The 25,801-nt window shown below is 33.4% G+C and overlaps 1 protein-coding gene across 2 annotated transcripts in view; it reads right to left on the bottom strand.

The window, feature by feature from the left end:
* Nucleotides 1-636: 636 nt before the first annotated feature.
* The window catches only part of USP25 (ubiquitin specific peptidase 25), a 126,396-nt gene continuing 101,231 nt past the window's right edge, over nt 637-25,801 (bottom strand). For both annotated transcript variants that reach the window (XM_081139004.1, XM_081139003.1), the window contains 6 exons: nt 12,707-12,885; nt 11,196-11,274; nt 7,657-7,736; nt 3,750-3,873; nt 2,320-2,515; nt 637-2,019 (listed from right to left, as the gene is read on the bottom strand). In XM_081139004.1, the coding sequence (XP_080995130.1) occupies nt 1,847-2,019; nt 2,320-2,515; nt 3,750-3,873; nt 7,657-7,736; nt 11,196-11,274; nt 12,707-12,885 (831 nt within the window). In that variant the 3' untranslated portion in view covers nt 637-1,846. The remainder of the gene's footprint in view (nt 2,020-2,319; nt 2,516-3,749; nt 3,874-7,656; nt 7,737-11,195; nt 11,275-12,706; nt 12,886-25,801) is intronic.

Raw genomic sequence — 25,801 nt, 5'->3', positions numbered from 1 at the left:
CTTAAGACTAGATTAAAGCTGATATAAAAACAAGCAGTTTCTCCAGGTCTCGAAAAAGGTTACTCCTATAAATAAGTACTTCGGGTTCATTACTAGGAATGAATAAACTGGCTTTTAAGTAAAAGTAAATATAATAGTAAAACTTACCTTTGGCACAAGAGCCACACATAGGATTCTCTGGATGTGGCCTGTAAAAGGAGAAATATCCAGGTGGTGCTTGAGTACTTGTTTCTCAGCAGTCAGTGGACACATAAACATAAACCACTTTACCGTTATGGTAGGATATCATTAAATACTGCAGATAATTTACAAAAGCTTTGATGATAGATATAAAATTTTTAAAGTTTTGATAGAACTTGAAGACCAATGCAGAACACAAACTCTGCTAAAGTGGAGAATATAAAATCTGAACCAAAACCCACTGGGATAGCCACGGTATGCAAAATCTACACTCACAGCAGAAACAGACCAAGTCCTGGTCATCAGTGCCGTAGCAGCACATGGAGACCTTCATGAGGAGCATCCTATGACAATTCCGTATTCTCTTTCCTCCTCTGTCCAGGATCTTTTGTGAGAGGCACTTATACAGAGCACTTTTGGCGGCGCTATAACAAACATACACGTAGTATAATGATATATTTTACTAAGCTAACAAAGTATTGTTTATAAAGAAATTTTTATAAATTCAAAAATAGGTTGTTGGTAACATGATTACCTCTAAAGCATTGATTTTCATTCACAATATTATTTCATTAATCTTAAACAGAAGTTCCATCTATAAAATGTTCTACAGCTTTTTCCTTATTGAAAAGGAGGTAAATAAAAGCAGGTCAGATACTCATAGATTCTAGGTCAACAACAGCAACTCCATTTCACAGCACTGATTAGCAGAGAACATTTTCAATTAAAGTGGTATACAATTTACAAAAATAGAATGATATGTAATGCAAAACATTGTCCTCCATTATGAAGAATATGTGTGCACGCATTGTGTATATATACATATACATATTTCTTATAAGTTTCACTATTAAGTAGCTCTTGTTCAAGTATTTTTTTCTAGTATCTTTTGAAATAATCACCTTGCTACATTATTTGTAAATACATAAAAAAATAAAAGGTTAATCTAAGAAAAGGTTAAAAGTTTCAGTGTGGTTGACTCAGCCGCTCAATTCAGTGAAAACCTGATTTGAATTCAAAACAGGTTTGGGTGCCATATTAAGTTTAACAACTTAGTAAAAAATATATATATTTAAGTGTCATATATTTAGTAAATTTCCAATGTGCTTTTAGAGCAAAATCAAAAGTTTGTATTAATCTACTCATCACCCAATCTTAATCCCCAAAATTTGTTTATATATTATGACTAAAATAATACACTAATATACAATATACCTGCTTACAAACACATAGGTAGCCATAAATAAAACTTTATTCTTTAATTCCATTTACAAGCTACCAAATGTTATGTATCGTACACAGTGCTGAACACTTAAATGGCTGTAGTCATGGAAGGATCCAGACTGAATGGAAAGCTGTAGATAAAGATAAAAGCAGTAATACTGTAACAGAAAGGTGGCAAAAACATAGTTTTGCCATAATAAAATCAATCAGATTTGTAATTATACATGAGTTCTGGTTAAAACAAAGTCTGAGCGCCATGCGATTCTCAGCTTTATTATTTGCAGTCCAGCTAAAGTCTGTATAGTTACTTTGTATTTTGCAGTCATTAAAATAAAAAAAAAGTTAAAAACTATAGCAGCAACAAGCAAACCCTGTGACAGGAAGGCAAGGGTTAAGAACTGAAAAAAGTTTACACAGTGTGTTTAGGGAAAGTGTGCGCTGTTTATCTTCCATCAGCAGGAGTTCGACTGAGGGACAACATGATCCGGGCAAAGCGCTCGCACAGTTCAAGCGTGGAATAGGAAGGTAACTTCGGTGGTTCCTGGAAACCTTTAATCTCCGTAGAACAATCGAGAAGTTTTGGCAGAAAATCTGTCAGCTTTTCTTGGAGGTTTGCTGCAAATATAAACAATTAGAGGTAACTAAGGATAGAGAGCAAGTGAGAGAAATTATCGTCGTCAAGATGATTTATTAACTTGGAGTGGCGAACTGATGATTCATTTTAAAATATATAAAATAATTACCATTTTGAGGGAAGAGATAAAAGTGGCAATGGCAGAGATCATAGCTTAGTTTGTAAATAAGAAAAAATAAAATGAATTTTACATAATGTAAAAAATGATATGAATAAATGACATCTACTTCTAACTTCTTTTAATTCCCAACTCAGGTGTCCACTGGGTTACTTGAACTTACACTCCATCTCCTGTCCGAGGTAAGAGCACCATCGGTTTCTCATGTCCTCCACAGCGAGCACATCCTTCTCGTCCATCTCATCCACCAGCAGCAGGGGCAAGAAAGGGACGATAAACTCGTTCATAATAATCAGGCCATTGTTTACTTCTCGATCCTCTCCAGATTCAAACAGCTCTGCAGCTTGCTCATTCAATTTCTTAATGCAACGAGAAAAAGAAGGGGTTTGTTTCCTTTTTTAATGAAATTAAAATACCTGTAAGTGTAAATACTGAAGACATAAGTAAGTTCATAAACAGTACTGAACAAATGGCAATTGGGAAAAATAATCTCAACCATTCTAGCGTGGATTAGAAAAAGCTACCTGTGTAACAAAATAAAAAAGTGGGGAAAATACTGTTGTCATGTTTTTAAAGTTCAGGTTCAGCTTATATTGATCATCACTGTAGGGGCCAATTTTTTTTATTCTCCAGGGATGAAATGCCCCAATACTAAAGTTTAATAAGCACTCAAAATAATTTTTAAAATAAAGCAATTCAAACTCCGTATTAATTTTGGAAAACTCTTTATCATGTGCCAGAGACTGTTCTAGATGTAGGAGTACTCAAGTGATTAGTCCAGAAAACTCACGGGGCTTACAATGTGGTACAGGGACCAGGAAGTTTCTTCTGTAAAGGACAAGATAGGAACTATTTTAGGCTTTGAGAGTCATATTGTTTCTGTTGCAATTACTCAACCTTGCCATTCACTGTCTCACAGAGGCAGCAACACATAAGTTATAAATGAGGATGGTTGTGTTTCAATAAAACTTTATTTACAAAAACAAGTGACAGGGCTAAAGTGCAGGCCAAGTATGCTGATCCTTAATCTAGTAGAACTGAGAGATCCTTAAGAAATACAGATATAAGAGATAGATAAGGAATCCAGGTAAAAGAAGAGCTATAATATTTAAGGGTTTATGTTTATAGCATAACTATGATTTTAAATAATCATAGTTTTAAGCTGAATTTCAAATATAAAAATTATTATTTCTTATATTTGTATTATATGATTCTTGTGCAGTTTATCTTTTAGTTAGGAGAGAGGCTTAAATGATAATTACTCACGCTCTATGCAGCCTCTCCTTTACCACCAAAAAAGAGAGTGGTAGAGTGATGAAGAAATCTAAATATAAAAATGTAATCATTCTGATCCCATTTTAAGAACATTTATGGTTTATCACATACAATACTTAAGCTCCATAAAGAAGAGGGATAAAGAATTGAGTGTATTCTCTCATCTTAAGGGAGCAGATCCAGATTATAGACATCATCATGATTCTTACCTCATCAGAGTTTATAGAGTCAACCAATTGCTTATGTATGAGTCTGGAGAATTTGCTCAATGTAAGACAAAAAGATAAAATACACAAATATTATGTACATTCAACTTACTAGTAAACATTCTCTCCTATAATGGGATACCAACTCTTCATCATGTCCTCGGTAGGGGCCTTTGGACAAGAGTTCTTTGTTATTCTGATAAGCACAGATAAGGAACAGCAAGGAATCTATATAACTTAAAAATTATAAGAAACAGATAGCATTAGTATTTCATATAAAAAAGTCAACTATAATTATAAAACAATTTAAATAAACATTTACGCTTTGATTATCAAGAACATTGTAATAAAAATGATCTGATGCACAGGAAGCCTGAGAGCCTTGCTTTAAAAATAGGTACATATGAAACCAGGAAATAGTTATGTCTTAAAAGTGAAATACAAAAATCAAAATAATGAAACAAAACAAAAATTGGGAGGAAAGGACATAACTGATGAATTCAGGCAGTTCCTTTAGTCTGCTTTGGGATTCATTTTCCTGATGTCTTTCATTTAGATTCAAAATTAAGACTGATGTGAAAAGTCAATAAACTATTTGTTTAACATAATGCCATTTTTGTATGAAGAAAGAATGTTACTTTGTTTTTTGATCACATCACTGGTTCATTCAGTGACTATTTGGTCAGGTTTTTTCTATGCCACAGGCACAGGTCTAGTCACTAAGAAAAATTTCATGACAGAGGGGAGAATATCCAAGGGAGAGGAGGGAAACAGAAAGCGAAAGAATGCTTCTCAATCTGGGAACCCAAGGAGAGGAGGATGCACAGAAACAAAACACTGGCTTTTATGTAGGAAAAGTTATACTTAATATTACTTTATAATTAATACAAGTAATATTCATTTATAATGTTACTTACATCTAGATATTATGAAGTTCAAACTAGTTTTAATAAAGGGGGGAGAGGATAAATGTTTGTGTGTGATATTTGCCTCTGAAATAATTACCCTTCTCTTAACATGCTATAGGAAAAAATGCATATTGATATACATTTGTAAAACTGAAATATGAAAGATATTTTAAGATATCTACAATCGTAACATACCTTTCTATAGATTAATTCAGAAAAATAGAACATCCTAAAAAGTGAAATATTATAAAGAAAAACTCTAGGGTGCACTGCCAATCGGTGTAACTGTTTATTATTTAATTTCATGTGTTCAGATTAAATCAATTCTATACTACAAGAGTTAAGCGTAGAATTATTTGGAAATTAATACATTCATGACAAATCAAATTACATCCCGAAACTGTCTTGAAAAATAAGTTATTTTATGCATTTACTAAAAATTATTTGTTTTTGAGAAAACCTAAGACTATGAAACTTTATTCTGAAATAATATGGACACAATCTCAGCTAAAAATTTTTTGTTTTACTTATGAAAGAAAAGAAGTGATAGTTAAGTGTTGTTTTATGCCACTTAAACTGAAGTAGTTTGCTGGCACATCTACGTTTTCTTTATACCTATGAAGTTTCCTGTTACAAAGGTCTCCCCTGAATGACATTCATATCTGGCCTCCTGGATCTGAGTCACCTCTCTGAGAATAGCCCTGAAGCCATGACCTCGTTCCAGTTTTCTACTGAGGTGCACAATATGTTCCATATTTTATTACCTACAGTGTGGTGATTGCTGGAGGGGAGAGGCATGGGGGAAGCGGAAGAGGAGAGATAAATGGTGATGGAAGGAGACTTGACTTGGGGTGGTAAACACACAGTACAGTGTACAGATGATGTGTTGTTGAATCGGGTACCTGAAACCTGTAGAATTTTGTTAACTAATGTCACCCCAATAAATTCAGTGAAAAGGAAAAAAATGAAGTTTATAAATATTTTTTCAAATTAGAATAACAGCAGCCCAGTTACCACAGTCTTATTTAAGATAAAATAAGATTGTGTGGCCTGGTGGACCCTCTTTTTAGCTTTACTTACACTCCTTACATCACTGTAAAACTATGGTTACTAAAAACATGATTGTACGTCACTACTCACAGAGCTCACAAGGACCCATCAATAAGCAGTCCACTCATAGCTTTCAAGTGTCATGTTTTCATTAAAAACAAGTTTGACAGAACCTTTTGGCAATATTTTATATGCTGCTAGCTATGGTAACTGCTATATTTAAAGTGATAAAATTAACATTTCTTTTTACGATATCCTATAAACATTATTTGTCACCATTACTAACTTTCTGGTTGATCTTCCCAATTTAATTAACATTTGTCATACTAGAATACTGACCTTTGAACAAATATATATTTGAGATAAGGAAATTATGAAATTTCAACTTATTTCCAAATAATATCTTAAAGACCTTTAACATGTTAAAAAAAAAGAGCTGATGTAGGTACTATGCAGAAAGTTAGAAAGTGACCGTTTCATCTTTTTAATTTTTAATGAGATAAATGAATAACATTTTGTGTTTATCTGATTTCATTAAAGAATACCTGAGTCATACAAGAATACAGGGGTCCTACTTTAATTTTTCTCTTCCTAGTTAGTTGTGTGACCTTGACAAAGTTACTGCACTGGGGAGCTTAGTTTATCTGCAAAATGCCATTCTGGTCTTAGACACTCTATTGAATTGTAACATCATATTAATATTTCTCTCACATCAATACAAATCTGAGAAATCCTAGTATGAATTTAAATATTTCTGTTAAAGAAATAAAACCATGACCAAAGTAGTAACTTATAAAATAGGGCTATTCATCAAAATAGTTTTCTATTTCAATGACCAATGTGACGTGAATTATCTTATAAACTATGCAATTAGGACTTTAATAATCTGCAGCCAAGTATTACTTTTTACTTCTGTGTAACTTCAAAATTGTGATAAGTGTAAAAATAATAGCTTTGTACACTGTCCACTGAACAGAGTAGCACTGCCCAAGAGAACTTTCTGGAGAGATGGAGGTGTTTTCCATCTTGGCCAACACAGTAGTTAACATATGGAGATACTAAACATTCAAAATGGGGCTAGTCTGACTGAAGAATTAAATTTTTATTTTTGAAAGTTTTAATTAATTCAAATTGTCAAATGTGGCTGGTGCCCACCATGCTGGAGATCATAGCTCTAGAAGTAAAGGTCTATGTTATCATTTAAGAAAAAATAATTTCATTACTTCATTTGGGGAAAGGGAAAGGGAAGGGGGAAGGGAAGAGAGACGTGAAGGAAGAATTCAATATACCTTTTACCTGGTTGCCATATGGCACTATTTAAAATACGGCACTTTTTAAAACAAATCACTAGTCAAGTAAGTTCATGGTGAAGGATATGAATTAAGAAATATGTGGAGAAACAAGGCAAACTAGTGAGTAATCTGTAGTGGTAAATAAATCAACATCCATCCCTCCTTCTTGATAACAATTAAAATAATAATGAACAACAATATTATAGTTTAATAAGTAGAAATGCCTTTAACACCATCTGCAATTTATATGAAAATAACAATCTAAAATGTGTTTGCAGTCACAATACGTAGAAGACAAGAGATCAGTTTTTATAGTACCTGAAAGTTCAGGCAAAGAGATAGATTGGAAAAACTATATTTGAGGTCAGGATTAGACACAGGAGGAGTATGAAAAAGGAAGGTACCTGAAGGTAGAGATACAAAAAATCCCATGTGCTGGGCTACCAGCTTCTCTGGTCTCCAGCAAACTTTTGGCTTCTATCTAACTCTATGTCATTCTAAACTTCAGCTGTAGTATTTCAGAGCTGATAAAAATGGACACTAATACCAGCCTTACAGATTTGATTTAAAATAAAACATACATTATATCTGTAGTATATGGAACTCTCTGTATTAACTGTGCAATTTCTCTGTAAATCTAAAACTGTTGTAAAATAAGACATTTATTAAAAATATATATTGTGAATACATTTTTCTATATATAAGGTCATATCTGAATATAAATACAAAAATTAAGCTCTTCTTTTCAGCTATGTCCACTTTTCCTTACCTTTCTCTTTGAAAATTTTCTAGCCCAATTATGAGATACATGGTTGTTTCCCTGAATTTCCTATAATCCTGATGCCACTCCTGTAAGCAAAAGAAAATATTAAAAGTATATACAGGAAGATATTAAAACTACAATGAAAACTCTTCATAAAGTAAAACACTGTTCTCATAACTATTTGTGTGGTTTTTTAAAACTGATTTTAGAAAGAGAGAGAAACATCAGTATGAGCCCTGACCAGGACTGAACTGGTTACCTTTCGGTTCATGGGAAGACAATCAGCCAACTGAGCCATGCCGGCCAGGGCTGATAACTATTTCAATTAATAGAGACAAAGGGTTCAAAACTAAGGTAAACTAAAGCTAAATCAAGACTTTAATTTTTGACAAGCAAGACTATTTATTAGTAAAATAATAAATACAAAAATGATTAGACACTGATGAAAAATTAAACAACAAAGATCTCACTAGAAGATAACAGAAATACAAGACAGGATAATCAATCTGGTTATCTCTCAAAAATTCTTCAGTACAAAAGCATATTATGAAAATACAGGCTGGGGCAAAAGTATGTTTACAGTTGTAAGTACATGAAACAGAGTTTATTCTTGCGTTATTTATTAATTATTGTATGATTGTCCATAAACTGTAAACCTACTTTTGCCCCACCCTGTAATTACATGTCTACATCCCACTGAATGCAGAAGGTAAATGAAGTTCCTACTCTAATGTGAGTCAAAGCTTGAAGACTATTAGTTGATGCAGAATATAAAGAAACTAAAAGAAAAAAAGGTTTTAGCATAATAAATTTATTTGACCTTTTACTTTTGCCAAATTTGTGTAAAATTTGATTTTAAATGTGGCAGGCGAACAGTCTCTTCATCTAAGCAGCAGTGAAAAGGATTGATGCACGACCCATTTCACTGCCCCAGCTCCAAAAGCCAACTGCAGGGCAAGTAGCAGGACTCAACAAGTCAGAACTGACATCAGATAACTCTAGAAAACAAATCATGATCTTTTTCTTATTTAACAAAAATTGACTCAAGGAAATCCATAACTAAAATACAATATAGGATTAACCTAAAAAAGACACTGATAATAAAAGTGCTGAAGCTCTTATATACACGCTATTATACGAAAATGGCCCGGCCGGGCATGGCTCAGCGGTTGAGCATCAACCTAGGATCTAGGAGATCATGGTTCGATTCTCAGTCAGGGCACATGCCCGGGTTGCAGGCTCGATCCTCAGTCGGGGACGTGCAGGAGGCAGCCGATCAATGACTCTCATCACTGATGTTTCTCTCTCTCCCTTCTCCCTCCCTTCCTCTCTCTGAAATCAATAAAGATATATTTTTTAAAAAAAGAAAATGAAAGTAAGAAAAACCTACAGACAGGTTACTCGCCACTATATTCTCCCTGAATAGAAATCATTTTCATTTTTAAGTTTTTGAGGCATAATTTTCATAGCATTAGTAGACCTTAGTAACAAAGGCAAAATTTGTTTTGCAAGTATAAAGTTAGCTTTCTTGGGAAAGTATTCAAATTGCCACTCTACTGTCATTAGAACTGCTTTATAAGTTGTGAGTCATTAAACTCTTTCTGTAAAAGGCTAGACAATGTTTTAGGATTTGCAGTCAACTATGTGACTGTAGTGTGGAAACACACACAACTAAATGGCTGAGTTCCAATGAAATTTATTTATAAAAGTGGGTGGTGAGCTGCATTTGGTTTGTAGGCCATGGTTTGCTGATCCCTGACTTACAGCAAGACAAAGACATGTGAAATATAAGAAATTCAAAAACATGTTATGTGAATACTGTAAGATTTAATGACTCTACAGTTAGAATATAAGAAGTCTTCAGATAAAAATGTGCTGAATCCAATCTGATGAAGCAGCCTTGAGAAGGGACTGCAGAATCAAATCACAATTAAAATTAAGTCCCATGTAGCCCTAATTTTGGGGACAAAGGTAGAGTTTCAGCAACCAATTTGCTTGCCATCTCTGGCATATGTCATCTGTCCACTGATTTCTGGATAAGTCCCTAGATCCCCTATTATGCCTTATTGTTCTAATTTACCTATTCTTATACTAATATTATTATAAACATAATAGTTTAGGTAGTATGTCTTGATTTCTAGAATAAGCCTCCTTAGTTTGTTCTTCTTCAAGAATGTCAGGACTAGACTAACATCTTTGGATTTCCATAAAATCTTTGAATCAGCCTATCAAACTCCCTAAAATGTCTTGCCAAAAGTCTGATAGAAACTGCAGTGAATCAATAAACCATTTCGGGGAATACTACATCTTTGTAATACCAAGTTTTCCAAACATGATACATATTATTCGTTAAGTTTAAGTCTTCTTTAATGTCTCCTAAAGTCATGCGTATCTTTTGTTAAGTTTATTTCTAGGTATTCCATAGTCTGGGATGTTACAGTAAATGGGGTCATTTTTTAAAAAATTTCATTTTTTGATTGTTACTGGTCTAAAGGAATAAAATTGATATTTGGCATAGGTTTTCATGTTGCAAAGCTCTTACTAGTTCCAATAAATATATCTGTAGAGTTTGTTTGTATTATCTAGGTATAAAATTGAAAATAAAGGTAACTTTGTTTCTTCTTTTCCAATCTTCTACTTTTTGCTTATTTTTGTTGCCTTACTGCCCTGTGTGAACTTTCAGTACCATTCTGAGTAGAAGTGGTGATAGCAGGTATCTCCATTTTCCTGACCACAGATGGAAAGCTTTCAATGTCCACAATTCTATATATTTGTTGTAATTTTGTTTTTGTCTGTCAAAGCACTCTTTAGCAGATTAGTTACCTCGTATTTCAGGTTAACTAAGGGTTCACATAAAAAATGAGTGTTTTCTGTAGCTTTCCTTTTATCTATTGTAATATGGTAAATTAAAATAATTGTTTATGGGAATCTAAAATAATTAAGTTTGTAAATAGGACCAAACATTAATCAAAGGCACTCATGAAAGCAACTAAAAATTAACTGGATTTGTAAATCTAAAAAGACACTATATAGTTAAATACATGTATGAATAATGTATCATAAATATTACATTTAATGATATACATATAAAATATATAATGTTATAGTATAAATTTAAAGTTCAAATAAATATTAGGTATTTGAATTGGTGAATTTAAAAAAAGGTATTAATTTTAAAGCCAAAGTTAGGACAGAAAATTTTGTGCACAGAAATTACTGCAAGCACAATCTCAGTCCTTGTGTGTGCTCTCTCACAAGCGAACACAATCCAATAACAAGTACATAGGGGATTCAATGATTACAATAAATTTCTAGTATCACCAAAATCTGATGAAACAAAAAAAAAATACAGCATGGCTTCAGTAAAGTACAGCATTTAAGAATGCAGGTTCTGCTAACCAACTTGTAACCTGCTGTGAAAACCTCTGGTGGGTTAGTTCGCCCCGGGTGCCGCATTTTCAAGGCGCTTAGCTGCTAAAATGGAAGGAAGATCAGTGAACCACAGAATCCCTGTCTATAGTTTGGCCTCTCAAAAAGCGCATTACCTCGTATTCCTCCAGGTTTACTTCTTCAGGTTTTATCATTTCAAGTTTGGCCTGAGCCACTTTCATTATGTTGTGACACCTTTAAATAAAAGAAATATATTCAATATATTCCTAAATTGAAAGCAAAATCCACAAAACTGAAAAATGTGTGTTACACAAAACTAAACTATCCAACACATATGAAAATAAAATCCACTGTCACTGAGGAAACAACTCCCAAACAACCTTAAGGAAAAATGTACTTTTGAGACCAATGTTGGATAATTACAAAGTACATTAAAAAAACAGCACCAATGATTCTAAGTCAAATTTACCATGTTATATATATTTTTTGTTTTAATATTATAGTCTATTAGTAAAGATAGCATTAAGTAAAAACTGTATTTCTAAAAATAATGTATATTTATTTAGCAAGCTTGAGACACATTAAATTTTATTTTCCCTCAAATGGCATTACTTGCAAATAGTGAAAAGGAATCCAAAATGTTCCTATCATTTCAGGGAAGAACAGAAACAGTTCAATAAATTTGTGATCAGAATCAGAGATAAAGAAATCCCCACAAAATATATGTAGTTATCACATGCATCCTACTCTCTTTTAAGCACAACAGAAATAGTGCATTGACATGGATATTAAGGGTCATACTCAGTCATACTTCTGAGCTCTTTGTGGTCATATGTAACAAATAAATGATGCCCACAATACTACTAGTACAACTGAAATAGCCAACACCCACTGAGCACTCAGTGTCTACTAGGTACTGTTCAAAACCATTTACTTGTACTATTTCACTTAATCCTAAATTTCACAGCAGACACATGGTGAGGCAGGAATTAATACTAGATATTCGTTTTTCCTCATATTCTCTCCTCTATTAAATGTATTTTTCATTCAGTATTTTTGAAACTGTCATAAAAGGATAATCACCTATTTCAGAATTAAAATGCGATTACAATGAACTCCAGACAGCATAAATTTCTATATTCTAAAATAACTTCCAATACTTTGAACTTTAACTGAGACCTTTTTTTTAACAGTATTCATTGTAACTAAATTTAAAATTTTAACATGAGTAAGTAGTTTTATAGGAGCTTCCTCAGAGAAAACATTTTTTGGTAAACCAAAATTAATTTAACCAATTATCTGACTCAAAATATTCATAGTGTAAAGGCTGAAAAATTTTTTTCTCTAAAATATTAAGTCCCACAAGGCTGTGATTATAGCCTCTTCTGTGTGTCATTATATTGCTTAGTTCAGTACCTTGGTTCACAATTAAAGTGTACTAAAATGATTTGAATTATTTTCAGTTCAAGCTTTTAAAGGTCATGATTATAACCTGTAGATAAATTACAAAGCAACTGTTCAAATTAAGTAGTGTCAAATTTTGTGCTGTATTTATTGAAATGCCTTTGTGTATGTGTAAAATAAACATTAAAAAATTACACTGGGACCTATAAAAGACAAGAAAAATTTGAGCCTATGAATTAGATATTTTGTATTTTTAAATTACCTTTCATCAAAACTCAAGTTTCTATCTCCAAACTGTTCCAGTAATGTTTTCTCAATGATTTTCTTTGGTGCCTGATTCTGGATAAAGTAGACCACTACATGATGTAAACGATAATCTGTTTCTGGTGGGGTATCTTCTTGGGCCAATTTAACCAACCTTGAATACTCCAACTTAATGGCCTAGGAAATGCAACAAAATGTCAGTTTTGGTTAGTTATAACAATTAAATCCTTCAGTATTATAACTTTAATTATTCTTACATTCAAAAATGCCTTTTTCCTTTTAAAGTATTACAACAAGGTAAGCACATCTAAGAACACCGCTCCATGTTCCATAGATTAAAAGAACTTTCTAAAGAACTGACCCCATAAGCCTTTCCTTATCACTTATTATATAAATGTTCTTTTTGTTTCCACACAGAGAAGTGGTAAAATAAACAATACATCTAAGTTTAGTATGTATTTTGTAAAACTTAACAAAGCCCAGTCAAAGCCCTTTCAGAGGTAGCCCAAGATTGAGACACTAAGCATCTCCTATCCTCTGCTTTCTAGTATCAGTTTGATATGGCTTCTACTATCCCAAATTCTAGGGCTGAAATACAGTTCCTGTAGAACACCCACATCTGAGAGAAAATGGCTGGCTCTTGAATGGCTAATAATATTACTATAGTTAACTTTTAGCTGAACAGTCCACAAATAAGGGATTTTGAAAAAGCAAGCCCAGAGACTATAGTTACCATAGAATGAATTCCTTGTTGCTTAAAAAAAATTTGCATTTTATTAGTATAATTAATGAATATTCTTACTATTACCACCTTGATGCTGGAGCTTACTTTTTCTTTATAGATAGAAACACCTCATAATTTAAACTAATTATGATAGAAAATAAATACTAATATGTTTCCACAGATGAGCAAATGATTTGAAAAATATTTGCTCATATAGAAATATATGTAGTTATACATCAAATACTGCTGTATACAAGAAACCTATATGATTAACGATAATAATTTTTAAAATACTCATTTGTATTACACTTATATCTAAATTCTAGCTCTATTAACCATAAAATCTTTCGGGTTGCACACAAAATACAGTAAACCTTGGATTTTGTAGATCTCAATTTAATGGACTTTGGATTTAATGGACAAAATTTCTAGTCCATATGTCATATGTGAAAAATAACACCCTGTTAATTTTTAAATGCTTTTAACCACGATTTGCTTATAATTAAATTGACAAATTATTTTTTGTTATTAATTCACTGTTATTTTTAATGAATTTTAGCAAACAAGCCTTATGTTGGAGAAAACAATGTAGTAATTTCATGACATAAATATTACATATCTACAACTACAGTTTACATATTTAAACCCGAGAGTCACACCCACAAACAATGTTCAGCAACTGATTAGCAGGTGATCACACTGCTTTGCCTGTGGTAATTGGTTCTGCTGTGATGTGGGGTGACTTTCTGCAGCAGTATGAATGGGTGACAGCTAATATTCCCACGTGCAATAGGCCACACCCCGGCCGTTTGCATTTGTTTACTCGAGGTGAGTGGTGAATGCACGCATTTACTAGACCTATTCAGTATAAATTTAAAATTACAGTAATACATATAGAAAACTTTTCATACATAGTTAATTTTAATTACACAAATGTGTCTACATTAGTAAAAACAGGTGAACTAATTTTTCAATTTTTTAACATAGGCATTCAGAAAACCTACTTTATTATATAATGGACTTTCGACTTTAACAGACACCCCCCCTCACCTGAATTAGTCCGTTATATTGAGGTTTTACTGCATATTTCAAATTATCCATTCTACAGAAGGGTTTTTCTTTGTTAAATGTATGCCTTTCTTAAGCAATTCTTGGGCATACAAACATTACCACCTATACAACTGTATTTCATAGAAGGGAGAAAATATAATTAACAAACATTAAATGAAATGTTCTAGTTATATATTGTTATACTTCATTAAGGGGGGAGGCCAATAAGGCCTTTCTATACAGCTTAGCATTATAAATAGAGTAAGAATTACCTTATAGCTTAAAATATATACCTTTTTTAGGATATATATGTCATTCTAAAATCTTAGAGCTATGGTCAAAAATAGCCATTTACATTAACTTATCTGGACACGTAAGATTATCAAGGTTCACTTCTTGGCATACCTAATTAGTGCACATAAGCTTTGCTTAGAGCTCTTGAAAATCTCCCTATTTTCCCAATTTGAAAAAAAAGCACATGTTCATTTAATAATCAAATTATACTGATTTTGAGAAAAAACAAAAAACAAAACAGTAACTGTTCTTCCTTATTATGGGCCTTAGACAATGAATATTATAGGCTATTATACATGTGTTGTGGTTTTTTTAATATGCAAGTATTTTAGATATTGTGCTTTTGGCCTAAATTGGTATGGTCAAAATAAAATAAATTTGTATTGAGTTTGTTAAAATAATATTATGGTTTAGAGATATAAATAACAACACTAAACAGTTATCCATTTTCCTGCCTACTTTCAAAATAGAGGCTGTGGTTATTTTATAAATAGTAAATATGTTTCTGTTAGAGAGCTGGAACATACATATCTTCTTTTACTCTAAGATTATGTTTATTACTTGTTTTGGCTCTATATAAGAGTCTTCTAATTTTCACAAGTAAATGCCAAATTTACAAGCTATAGGTGTTTAAACCAGTAGAGGTTTTAATTTCTAGGAGTAATTTTTCAAACACACAAACACCCCCCCCCACCACCACTTTTTACCAGCATACATTCCTCATTTTTAAAATTTAGTTTTCTAAGTTTTAAAATATTCTGCAATCATATTTATTCCTTCAAATTATCAACAGATTTAGCATGCTGATATATGTAGCACAGTTCTACACAATGTATCACTAATACAATTAACACTGTTAAGTCGGGCTCATATTAGTTTCTCAGAATTCTTGATACTTAGAACTATGCTTGTTCTTTCCATTCTTTAAGTTAATTGTCACAGATACTGCAATGAAACCACCACACATTTACAAAATGAAATGTGGCACTGGTCATCAGGTGATAGAACAGCTTTGCATTTAATTTTTTAACTTCTTTTTCACCAGCCCTTTAACAGGATCCCACTAGTCAGGCACAATGTTACCTATTTAGTCTTATTTCCTATTACTCTTCAACAAAGACCTCCTCCATCTACTTAGATCAGGCTTGTCTCCAGATACACATGTGCCTTTGTTTCTTAAGTTCTCCACATGCTGATGTCTTTTCTTGTTCATTCCCCATCTACAGATGACTCATTCAGTAAGACTAGTTTAAGTCTCTCAGATCTTCAGTTCTATAGATTCAAATAATATCTACCTAAACACTTTTTTACTTTTTAAAATCATATTATAAAATCATTCTAAATTTCTAACTTCTTACAGACTTTATTTTGATATAACTATACATATGTATTAGAAGATACCAAATCTACAATATACTCTGTAAGTAGTAAGACCTAAGGGAAAATAGGCTAGACTAAAAGTCAGGAAGCTAGTATATCATTTACTAATTATGACATAGAACCAGTCACATAATTCTCCAAGTGCCATTATCTCTAAAATAATAATATTAGTTAAGTACAGAGAGAGTCTATATATATAAATATATGCATATATTTAAAATGTTTATGGACTATTTTTTAAAAACTGACAGTGTAACAGGGATGAAGAAAACCCACTTCACATTCCAGAGGGTCAGCATCATGTTCTTTCACCACAATGCAATACACACAGGATTAAAAATAAGAGGTAGCTCCCAAACTAAACACTTAAATGGAAAACACCAGAAATAAAGGTGATACCAAAAATACAAATTAAAGTTTTAAATTATAAAATAATAATACATATAACCTTATGCCAATAAACTGTAACATCTTGATTAAACAGATGATCATCTAGAAGAATATAAATTACCAGGATTGCTTTAAGAGGTAGAAAAACTGAAGAGACCCAGCAAAACTACAGAAGAACTGAAAACGTTGCCTGAGATATGTACTCAATAAGGGAATCAGGCCCACACTGTCTTAGAGCTCTGCTGTTATGTCAAATCTTCAAAGACAGGATGATTTCTATCATATCTAAACTGCTCCAAAGCCTGAAAAAACGGAAGAGTCTCCTTAATGATTATATAAAGCTAGTTTAATCTGAATATCAAAAATTGGCAAATATAAAAACAAAACTATAATATCAATTTATCTTTGAACACAGATCTCAGCATCCATATTCATTTTAAATAAACACTGTCTACAAAAAGACTATAGAGTAATACATGGTGTTTACAATGATTTTTTTTAGAAAAAGTCAAAGTTAAAATCTTTACATTTTCAAGATTAAAAATTAAGGAGAAACCTGTTCAGCATCTCAAATAGATGCATTAAAAATTTTCTAAATTCCAGCACCAGTGTCAAAGAAAACTCTTAACTATGAATTTAAGAGCGGTTTTAGATTTATAAGAGGAATTGATTTAAAAAACCAATATACTTATTAATAAAACACTAGAGACATTCTCATTAAAATAAGGAACCTCTAAAGTTTTTTTGTTGTTTAAATTTCTTTGCTCTGCTAAGAAATTTGATTCATCTATAAGTCGCAAATTGTATTTTATTTGTCATTTATCTTTAAATTTGTTTTCAGTGACTTGAAATATCATCTTTCTCACATATTAAGCACCATTTATAAGTGGATCTGTTTGGGTCTCTCCATTCCACTGATATATTTTATATCTATGGAATAAACAGAGAAGTAATAATAATAGGCATTTCAAAATTTAAAAAGAGTGATAAAGTTATGCCACCAGGAAACAACTGTTATGAAGCAATGAATTAAATACTAAAAATAGTTTCATAATATAAAAGTGTTATTACATCATTAAAATCCTAAGGGTGCTTTACTAGGTGTAGAAAAAGATATACAAAAAAGAAATTATGTCTTTTTAAAGTAATTTTAAAAAGTTAAACTAACCCCACGATTATAATTATCATGACTCTCCACCTCCCACCCCCTGTATGCACACACACAAGCAACTAGTGCTTTGAAAATATTCTTGTTTTTTTTCCTTCTGGCTTTTATTTTTGCTCATCATAGTAGTCCAGCACTACCTTTCTCTGGATTTCATTTTTGCATGATTGAAACTTCTGTCTTTAAGCCACTATTTTGGGGGCATTTTCCTGTTACAATGAAAGCTAGTTCTAACAAATAGTCAAATTGGGAGAAGGGCTTAGGTAAATGTCTTTCCTCATTTATTTTTCCAGATCTGCCTGCTCATTAACTCTTTCATATATGTTTACAGGAGCAGACTCCCAGTGGGAGGTTGACGTGGTAACTTACTGCTGGGTTGGTAACTCTTCCTAATTGAGAGGTTAAACCTTAGCAAGTCCACTACCCCAACCTGATGTAAGTTTCACTTTGCAACTTACACTTTTGTCAGTAACAAAGCTAACATTTTCATCACATGGTTTACCACTAGCAACATATATAACACATAAAAAATTGCACTGATCATAATGCATAAGGAAGCCCATATCTAGAAGTACTTAGGCACAGAGTTGAAAAGCTTCCTTCTGAGTCCAAACGCACCCAGCCCCAGCACTGGAGATCTCAAGCCTGGGGTTGTTGATAGCCCCAAATAGGGTACTCAGGGCCAGTCGTAAACTGTGTCTGACATTGGCCTGCACCAGAGACCCGCCAAAAAGACTGAGAATCCTAGAAGATCTACCTAACGTTTAGCCAAAATGGGGAGACCAAAAAACAAGCCCCAAATGAAGGAACAAGAGAAGTCTCCAGAAAAAGAGCCAAATGAAACAGAGATAAGCAACCTCTCAGATATAGAGTTTAGAATACTGATTGTAAAGATGCTCAACAGCATGAAAAAAAATTTGGAAACTATGAAAAATGACCAGTCAGAAATGAAGAATGACATAGCAGAAATAAAGACTACATTAGAAGGAATAAACAGCAGATTAGAAGAAGCTGAGGATCAGATCAGTGAATTAGAAGACAGGGTAGAAAAAATCACTCAGTCAGCGATGCCAAAACAAAAAACTATTAAAAAACAGGAGGACAGTTTAAGGGAGCTGTGGGACAGCATAAAACACAACAATATTCATATTATAGGAGTACCAAAGGAGGTTGAAAGTAAACAGGGGTTAGAGAACCTATTTGATGAAATAATGGCAGGAAACTTCCCTAACGTGGTCAAGGAAAAAGGCACACAGGTTCTGCAGGCACAGAGAGTCCCAAGCAAGAAGATACCAAAGAGGCCCACACCCAGATATATCATAATTAAAATGTCAAAAATCCAAGACAAAGAGAGAATCTTAAAGGAAGCGAGAGAAAAGCAAACTGTTACCTACAAAGGAGCACCCATAAGGCTGTCATCTGACTTCTCACTGGAAACTCTACAGGCCAGAAGGGAATGGCATTAAGTATTCAAGGTAATGCAAAAGAAGGATCTGAAACCAAGACTACTCAAGATTATCAATCAAGCTGGATGGTGAAATAAAGAGCTTCCAAGACAAAAAAAAGGTTAAAAGACTTTATCACTACAAAACCAGCATTACAGGAAATGTTAAAGGGACTGCTATAATTAGACGTAGACATAAAGAGAATGAGAAACAGCTAAAAAGAAACAAAATGTCAGTAGATAAGTATCTTTCAATAATAACCTTAAATGTAAATGGATTAAATGCCCCAATAAAGAGATGTAGGGTGGCTGAATGGATAAGAAAACATGACCCAAATATATGCTGTTTACAAGAGACCCACCTCAGAACAAAAGACTCATACAGGATGAGAGTGAAGGGATGGAAAAAAATTTTCCACGCAAATGGAAATGAAAAAAAAGCTGGGGTACCAATACTCATATCAGACAAAACAGACATCAAAATGAAGACCATAATAAGACAAGAAAGGTCATTTCATAATACTAAAGGGATCAATCCAGCAAGAGGATATAACCCTGATAAACATATATGCACCCAATATAGAAGCACCTAAATTTATAAAAAAAACTTCTAGAGGACTTTAAGGGAGAGATCGACAGCAATACAGTCATACTCGGGGACTTTAACACCCCATTGACTTCACTGGATAGGTCTTCCGAACAAAAAATCAACAAGGAAACAGCGACCCTAAATGACACACTAGATCAGATGGATTTAATCGACATTTACAGAACATTCTTTTTTTTTTTCTTTTTTTTTTTAAATATATCTTTATTGATTTCAGAGAGAGGAAAGGCGAGGGAGAGAGAGAGATAGAAACATCAATGATGAGAGAGTCACTGATTGGCTGCAGCCCGCAACCCGGGCATGTGCCCTGACCGGGAATCGAACCCTGATTGCCTGGATCCTAGGTCGACGCTTAACCACTGAGCCATGCCCGACCGGGCCAGAACATTCTACCCCAAAGCTGCAGAACATACATTCTTCTCAAGTGCATATGGGATATTCTCAAAGATAGACCACATGTTTGGACACAAAACAAGTCTCTATAAGTTCAAGAAGATTGAAATCATATCAAGCATCTTTTCAGATCACGATGGCATGAAACTAGAAATCAACTACAATAAAAACACTAAAAGACATTTAAACACATGGAGACTGAAAAGCGTTTTTAAACAATGAATGGGTTACCACAGAGATCAAGAAATAAATAAAAAACTTCCTGGAAACAAGTGAAAATAAACACAAAACAACTCCAAATCTATGGGACACAATGAAAGCAGTCCTGAGAGGGAAGTTTATAGCACTACAAGCCTACCTCAAACAATAAGAAAAACTTCTAATAGACTCTTTAACCCTACAACTCAAAAACTTAGAAAGGGAACAATAAGAAAAGCCTAAAGTAAGCAGAAGGAAAGAAATAATAAAGATTAGAGAAGAAATAAATGACATAGAGATTAAAAAAACAATACAAAAGATCAATGAAACCAAGAGCTGGATCTCTGAAAAGATAAACAAGATTGATGAACCTTTAGCCAGACTCATCAAGAAACAAAGAGAGAGGACCCAAATAAACAAAATCAGAGACGAAATAACAACTGACCCAACAGAATACAAAGGATTGTAAGAAAATGCTATGAACAACTATATGCCACCAAGCTAGACAACTTGGATGAAATGGATGAATTCCTAGAAAAATACAACCTTTCAAAACTCAATCAGGAAGAGTCAGAAAGTTTACATAGGCCGAGGGCTAACTGCTGATGAAGTTGAAGCAGTAATCAAAGGGCTCCCAGCACACAAAAGCCCTGGCCCAGATGGCTTCACAAGGGAGTTTTACCAAACATTCAAAGAAGAATTAACACCTATCCTCCGCAAACTATTTCAAAAAATCCAAGAGGAAGGAACACTTCCAAACTCTTTTTACGAGGCCAGCATTAGCCTAATTCCAAAACCAGATAAAGACTCTACAAAGAAAGAGAATTACAGGCCAATATCCCTGATGAAAATAGACACTAAAATCCTCAACAAAATATTAGCATATCAGATCCAGCAATATATTAAAAAGATCATACACCATGACCAAGTGGGATTTATTCCAGGGATGCAAGGCTGGTACAATATTTGCAAATTAATAAACGTGATACATCACATAAACAAATTGAAAGACAAAAATCACATGATCTTATCAATAGATGCAGAAAAAGCATTTGATAAAATCCAACACCCATTTTTGATAAAAACTCTCAGCAAAGTGGGAATAGAGGGATCATACCTCAACATAATAAAGGCCATATATGACAAACCTACAGCCAACATCAGACTCAATGGGAAAAAACTAAAACCATTTCCCTAAGAACAGGAACAAGACAGGGTGTCAACTTTCACCACTCTTATTCAACATAGTACTGGAAGTCCTAGCCACAGAGACTAGTCAAGAAGAAAACATAAAAGGGATCCAAATTGGAAAAGAGGAAGTAAAACTGTTATTATTTGCAGATGACATGATATTATACACAGAGTATCTGAAAGACTCCACCAGAAAACTACTAGATTTAGTAAATGAATTCAGCAAGGTAGCAGGATATAAAATTAACACCCAGAAATCAATGGCATTTTTATACACCAATAATGAACTCTCAGAAACAGAAACTAAAAAAAAAAATCCCATTTACCATTGCAACTAAAAAAATAAGATACCTAGTAATAAACTTAACCAAAGATGTAAAAGACTTTTACTCAGAAAACTATAGGACACTGAAAAAAGAAAGAGGAAGATATAAACAAAGGGAAAAATATACCGTGTTCATGGATTGGAAGAATTAACATCATTAAAATGTCCATATTACCCAAAGCAATCTATAAATTCAGTGCAATCCCTATTAAAATACCAACAGCATATTTCACAGATCTAGAAAAAAACACTTCGAAAATTTACCTGGAACCAAATAACACCCCGAATAGCTACGGCAATCTTGAGAAAGAAGAACAAAGTTGGAGGGATCACAATACCAGATATCAAGTTATATTACAAAGCCACTGTCATCAAAACAGCCTGGTACCGGCACAAGAACAGACATATTGATCAGTGGAAAGGAACAGAGAACCCAGATATTGACCCATGCCATTATAGTCAATTTTTGACAAAGGAGGCAACAACATACAATGGAGTAAAGACAGTATTTTCAATAAATGGTGTTGGAAAAATTGGACAGATACATGCAAAAAAATGAAACTGGACCACCAACTTACACCATACACAAAAGTAAATTCAAAATGGATAAAAGACTTAAATGTAAGGCATGAAGCCATAAAAATTCTAGAGGAAAACATGGGCAGTAAAATCTCAGACATCTCTCATAGCAATATGTTTGCTGATACATCTCCTAGGGCAAGAGGAACTAAGGAGAAAATAAACAAATGGGACTGCAACAAAATGAAAAGCTTCTGCACAGCAAAGGAAACCATCAACAAAACGAAAAGGGAGCCCACTGTATGGCAGAACATATTTGCCAATGACACATTGGATAAAGGGTTAATATCCAAAATATAAAAGGAACTTATACAACTTAATAAAAGGAAAAGGGATGGAGGGGGGTGGCTGGTGGAGGGGGAGAGAGTAACTAAAGAATTTATATGCATATATGCACAACCCAAGGACACGGACAATGGTGGGGAGAATGACGGGGGGAAATAGGTCATTGGGGAGAAAAAGGGACATCTGTAATACCTTAAACAAAAATAAAAATTAAAAAGGAAAAAAAATTATGCAATGGAAAAATAAAAATAAAAAAATAAAATAAATAAAAAATGGGCAATGGACCTAAACAGACACTTCTCCAAAGAGGACATACAAATGGCTAAGAGACATATGAAAAAATGTTCAATGTCGCTAATCATCAGAGAAGATACAAATTAACACCACAATCAGGTATCACTTCACACCTGTCAGAATGGCTCCATCAACAAGTCAAGGAACTACAAGTGCTGGCGAGGGTGTGGAGAAAGGGGCAGTACACTGCTGGTGGGAATGCAGACTGGTGCAGCCACTATGGGAAGCAGTATGGAGTTTCGGCAAAAGATTAAAAATTGACCTGCCATTTGACCCAGTGATCCCACTTCTAGGAATATATCCTAAGGAACCCCAGACACCAATCGCAAAGAAATTATGCACCCCTATGTTTACAGCAGCGCAATTCACTATAGCTAAGATTTGGAAACAACCCAAGTGCCGTAGATGAGTGGATAAAAAAGGTGTGGCACATTTACACCATGGAGTACTATGCAGCTGTGAAGAGTAAGGACCTTTTGGCCATTGGCACAGCATGGAGGGAACTGTGGAGTATTATGGTAAGTGAAATGAGCCAGTTGGAGAAGGACAAGTACCAAATGATCTCACTTATATGGGGAATATAATAAACAAAATAAACTGATGAACAAAGTGGATCCAGTAACATAGAAGCATGGTACAGACTAAGGGATCTCAGAGGGAAGGCGGGGAAGGGGATGTGGGTGGGGAGAGATTAATCAGGGAACTTGTATGTTTATGGGCATTGGTGTGGGGAGGGCCTGGGGGTGGGATGGATGTGGGGTGGAGAGGATCAGTAGGGTTAAAAGGGGGACATCTGTAATAGTCTCAACAATAAAGATTTTAAAAAAAAGAAAAAAGAAAAGCTTCCTTCTTCTGGCAAAAAAGCCAATATAAAATAAACCCAACAAAGATTTTTTTGGTAATGTGATAGGATAAAAGAGATATTAAAAGAAAATCAACCTTCTCCCTCAATTTGTAATAAACTAAGCATTAAAAAATGAAAATTAAAAATATACTATATCTATTTTAAGAAAAATAGGAAGACAGAAGTGGCCATCATTTTAGATACTGTGCTATATACATATGCTATCTGGGACACCTCTATACTACTGAGTGATTGCAGTTTGTATGTATTACTTTTTTTATTCACATGACAGATTTCCTAAAATTACATATTATAAGCTAGAATTTTCCAAATGTTAGTCATATACCTATACATTATTTATAATTATATACATTAATTATAAACAAATAATAATGTTTACATAAGATTACACACATATATATTCCTCAATTAAAGATGGATAAAAATAAAATGTACAAAAACTTCAGAAATTTGCTGCTGCATAAAAATTAGAGGGTAAACCAAAAGGGAGAAATATATGAGAGACAGAAAGTACACAAAGGACAAAAAGCACAAGGCACCCCAGGGTGATGGGGAAAGGAGATCTTGGAATAAAGGAAATCCAATGCAGGCCATGAGGCTCCAGAACAGATTTCCCCAAGGCAAAATTCACAAGAACAAAACAGGAGATTTAAGCAAATGGTGGAGAACTTAGAAGTGAAATAGTGATACACATAGAAAATTAAGTAAACCAAAAAACAAACTGATTCCAAGGAAAATGAAAGCTGAAGTTAAAGTGTAAGTAATAATGTTTACAACTTTATATACATTATATAAATGTATAGCTTAATCCTGAGTAGCATACATAGAAATAATACAGAGAATTCTACTTTGATCAAAATGACAAGATTTTAGATGTGTGTGTGCAAGAGAGACAGTCACAGAGACTGTAGGAGGGATAGGAACTGTATGTGTCAGTGTACGTGGGGTGGGAGAAGAAAGGGCTCATCCTTCACATCCCATAGAAGGGAATTCAAAGAAAATGTGTAAACTAAGAATTGTAAAAACACAAGCATTCTAGTTAAAGTTATGGAAATAATGCCAAAAGGTCTACATGAAATAATTGAAAGCTGTTACCATGGGGGAAGGGGTGGGGGTGAGTGCTGTTTGTAGTATGTATAATTGGCTCTTTAAAATACATGCAGAGATTAATTTAATAAAAATGAGACCCAATTCAACATACAGATGCCCAACTTAATAAAAAATGACAATGGCACTGTAAACAACAGATAACTTTTCCACAAGAAATAGATGAAAACATTAGAAGACATATATTCAGTGTTTTATACGAAAAGAAAATGTAGACTAGGAACAAGGATGAATTTTTAAATATAAAAGTCTGTTTTTTTGTTTTAAGAGTAGTTTTTCAACCTTTCTTAAGGGATTTTATTAGGGTGATCAACTCATCCTGGGACCATTTTGCCAGAACTTATACAGTTTAGCACTTTCAGTTTCTTCTCCAAAAATCCTCACAGTCTTGGGCATACCAGGATGGTTGGCCATGCTAGGCTACTGCACACAAGGCCTTTGTTTTGTTTGCTATAGTGAAAAAACTACTGAAAATAAACAGTTTTTTAAAGATTGAGTTTGATGACAGCAGAGTAGAAAAAATTAAGAGAAAAATTTAGATTTTTAATGTCAAGTAAGGGCACACACACTTATTGTAGTGAACTATATACCTCAATAACCCCGTTGTGTGTTTTTTAATAGAAAAAAAACAACCACTAACAAGGTGACAGGAGTGGAAAAATACTGGTAGATTTTTGGTTAATCCAAATAAAATGACAAAATATACCATATTTTCATTTTTCAAGTAAGTAAAAGCAAATAATACTGTAATCAAAACATTGTAAAGATCTGGAATTAGAGGTTTTGAAACAGACTGAGTCAT

Source organism: Miniopterus schreibersii (assembly GCF_964146895.1).
Source record: "Miniopterus schreibersii genome assembly, chromosome: 5".
NCBI lineage: Eukaryota > Metazoa > Chordata > Mammalia > Chiroptera > Miniopteridae > Miniopterus > Miniopterus schreibersii.
Note: the sequence above shows the minus strand (reverse complement) of the source record. Positions and strands in the feature narration are given on the sequence as shown.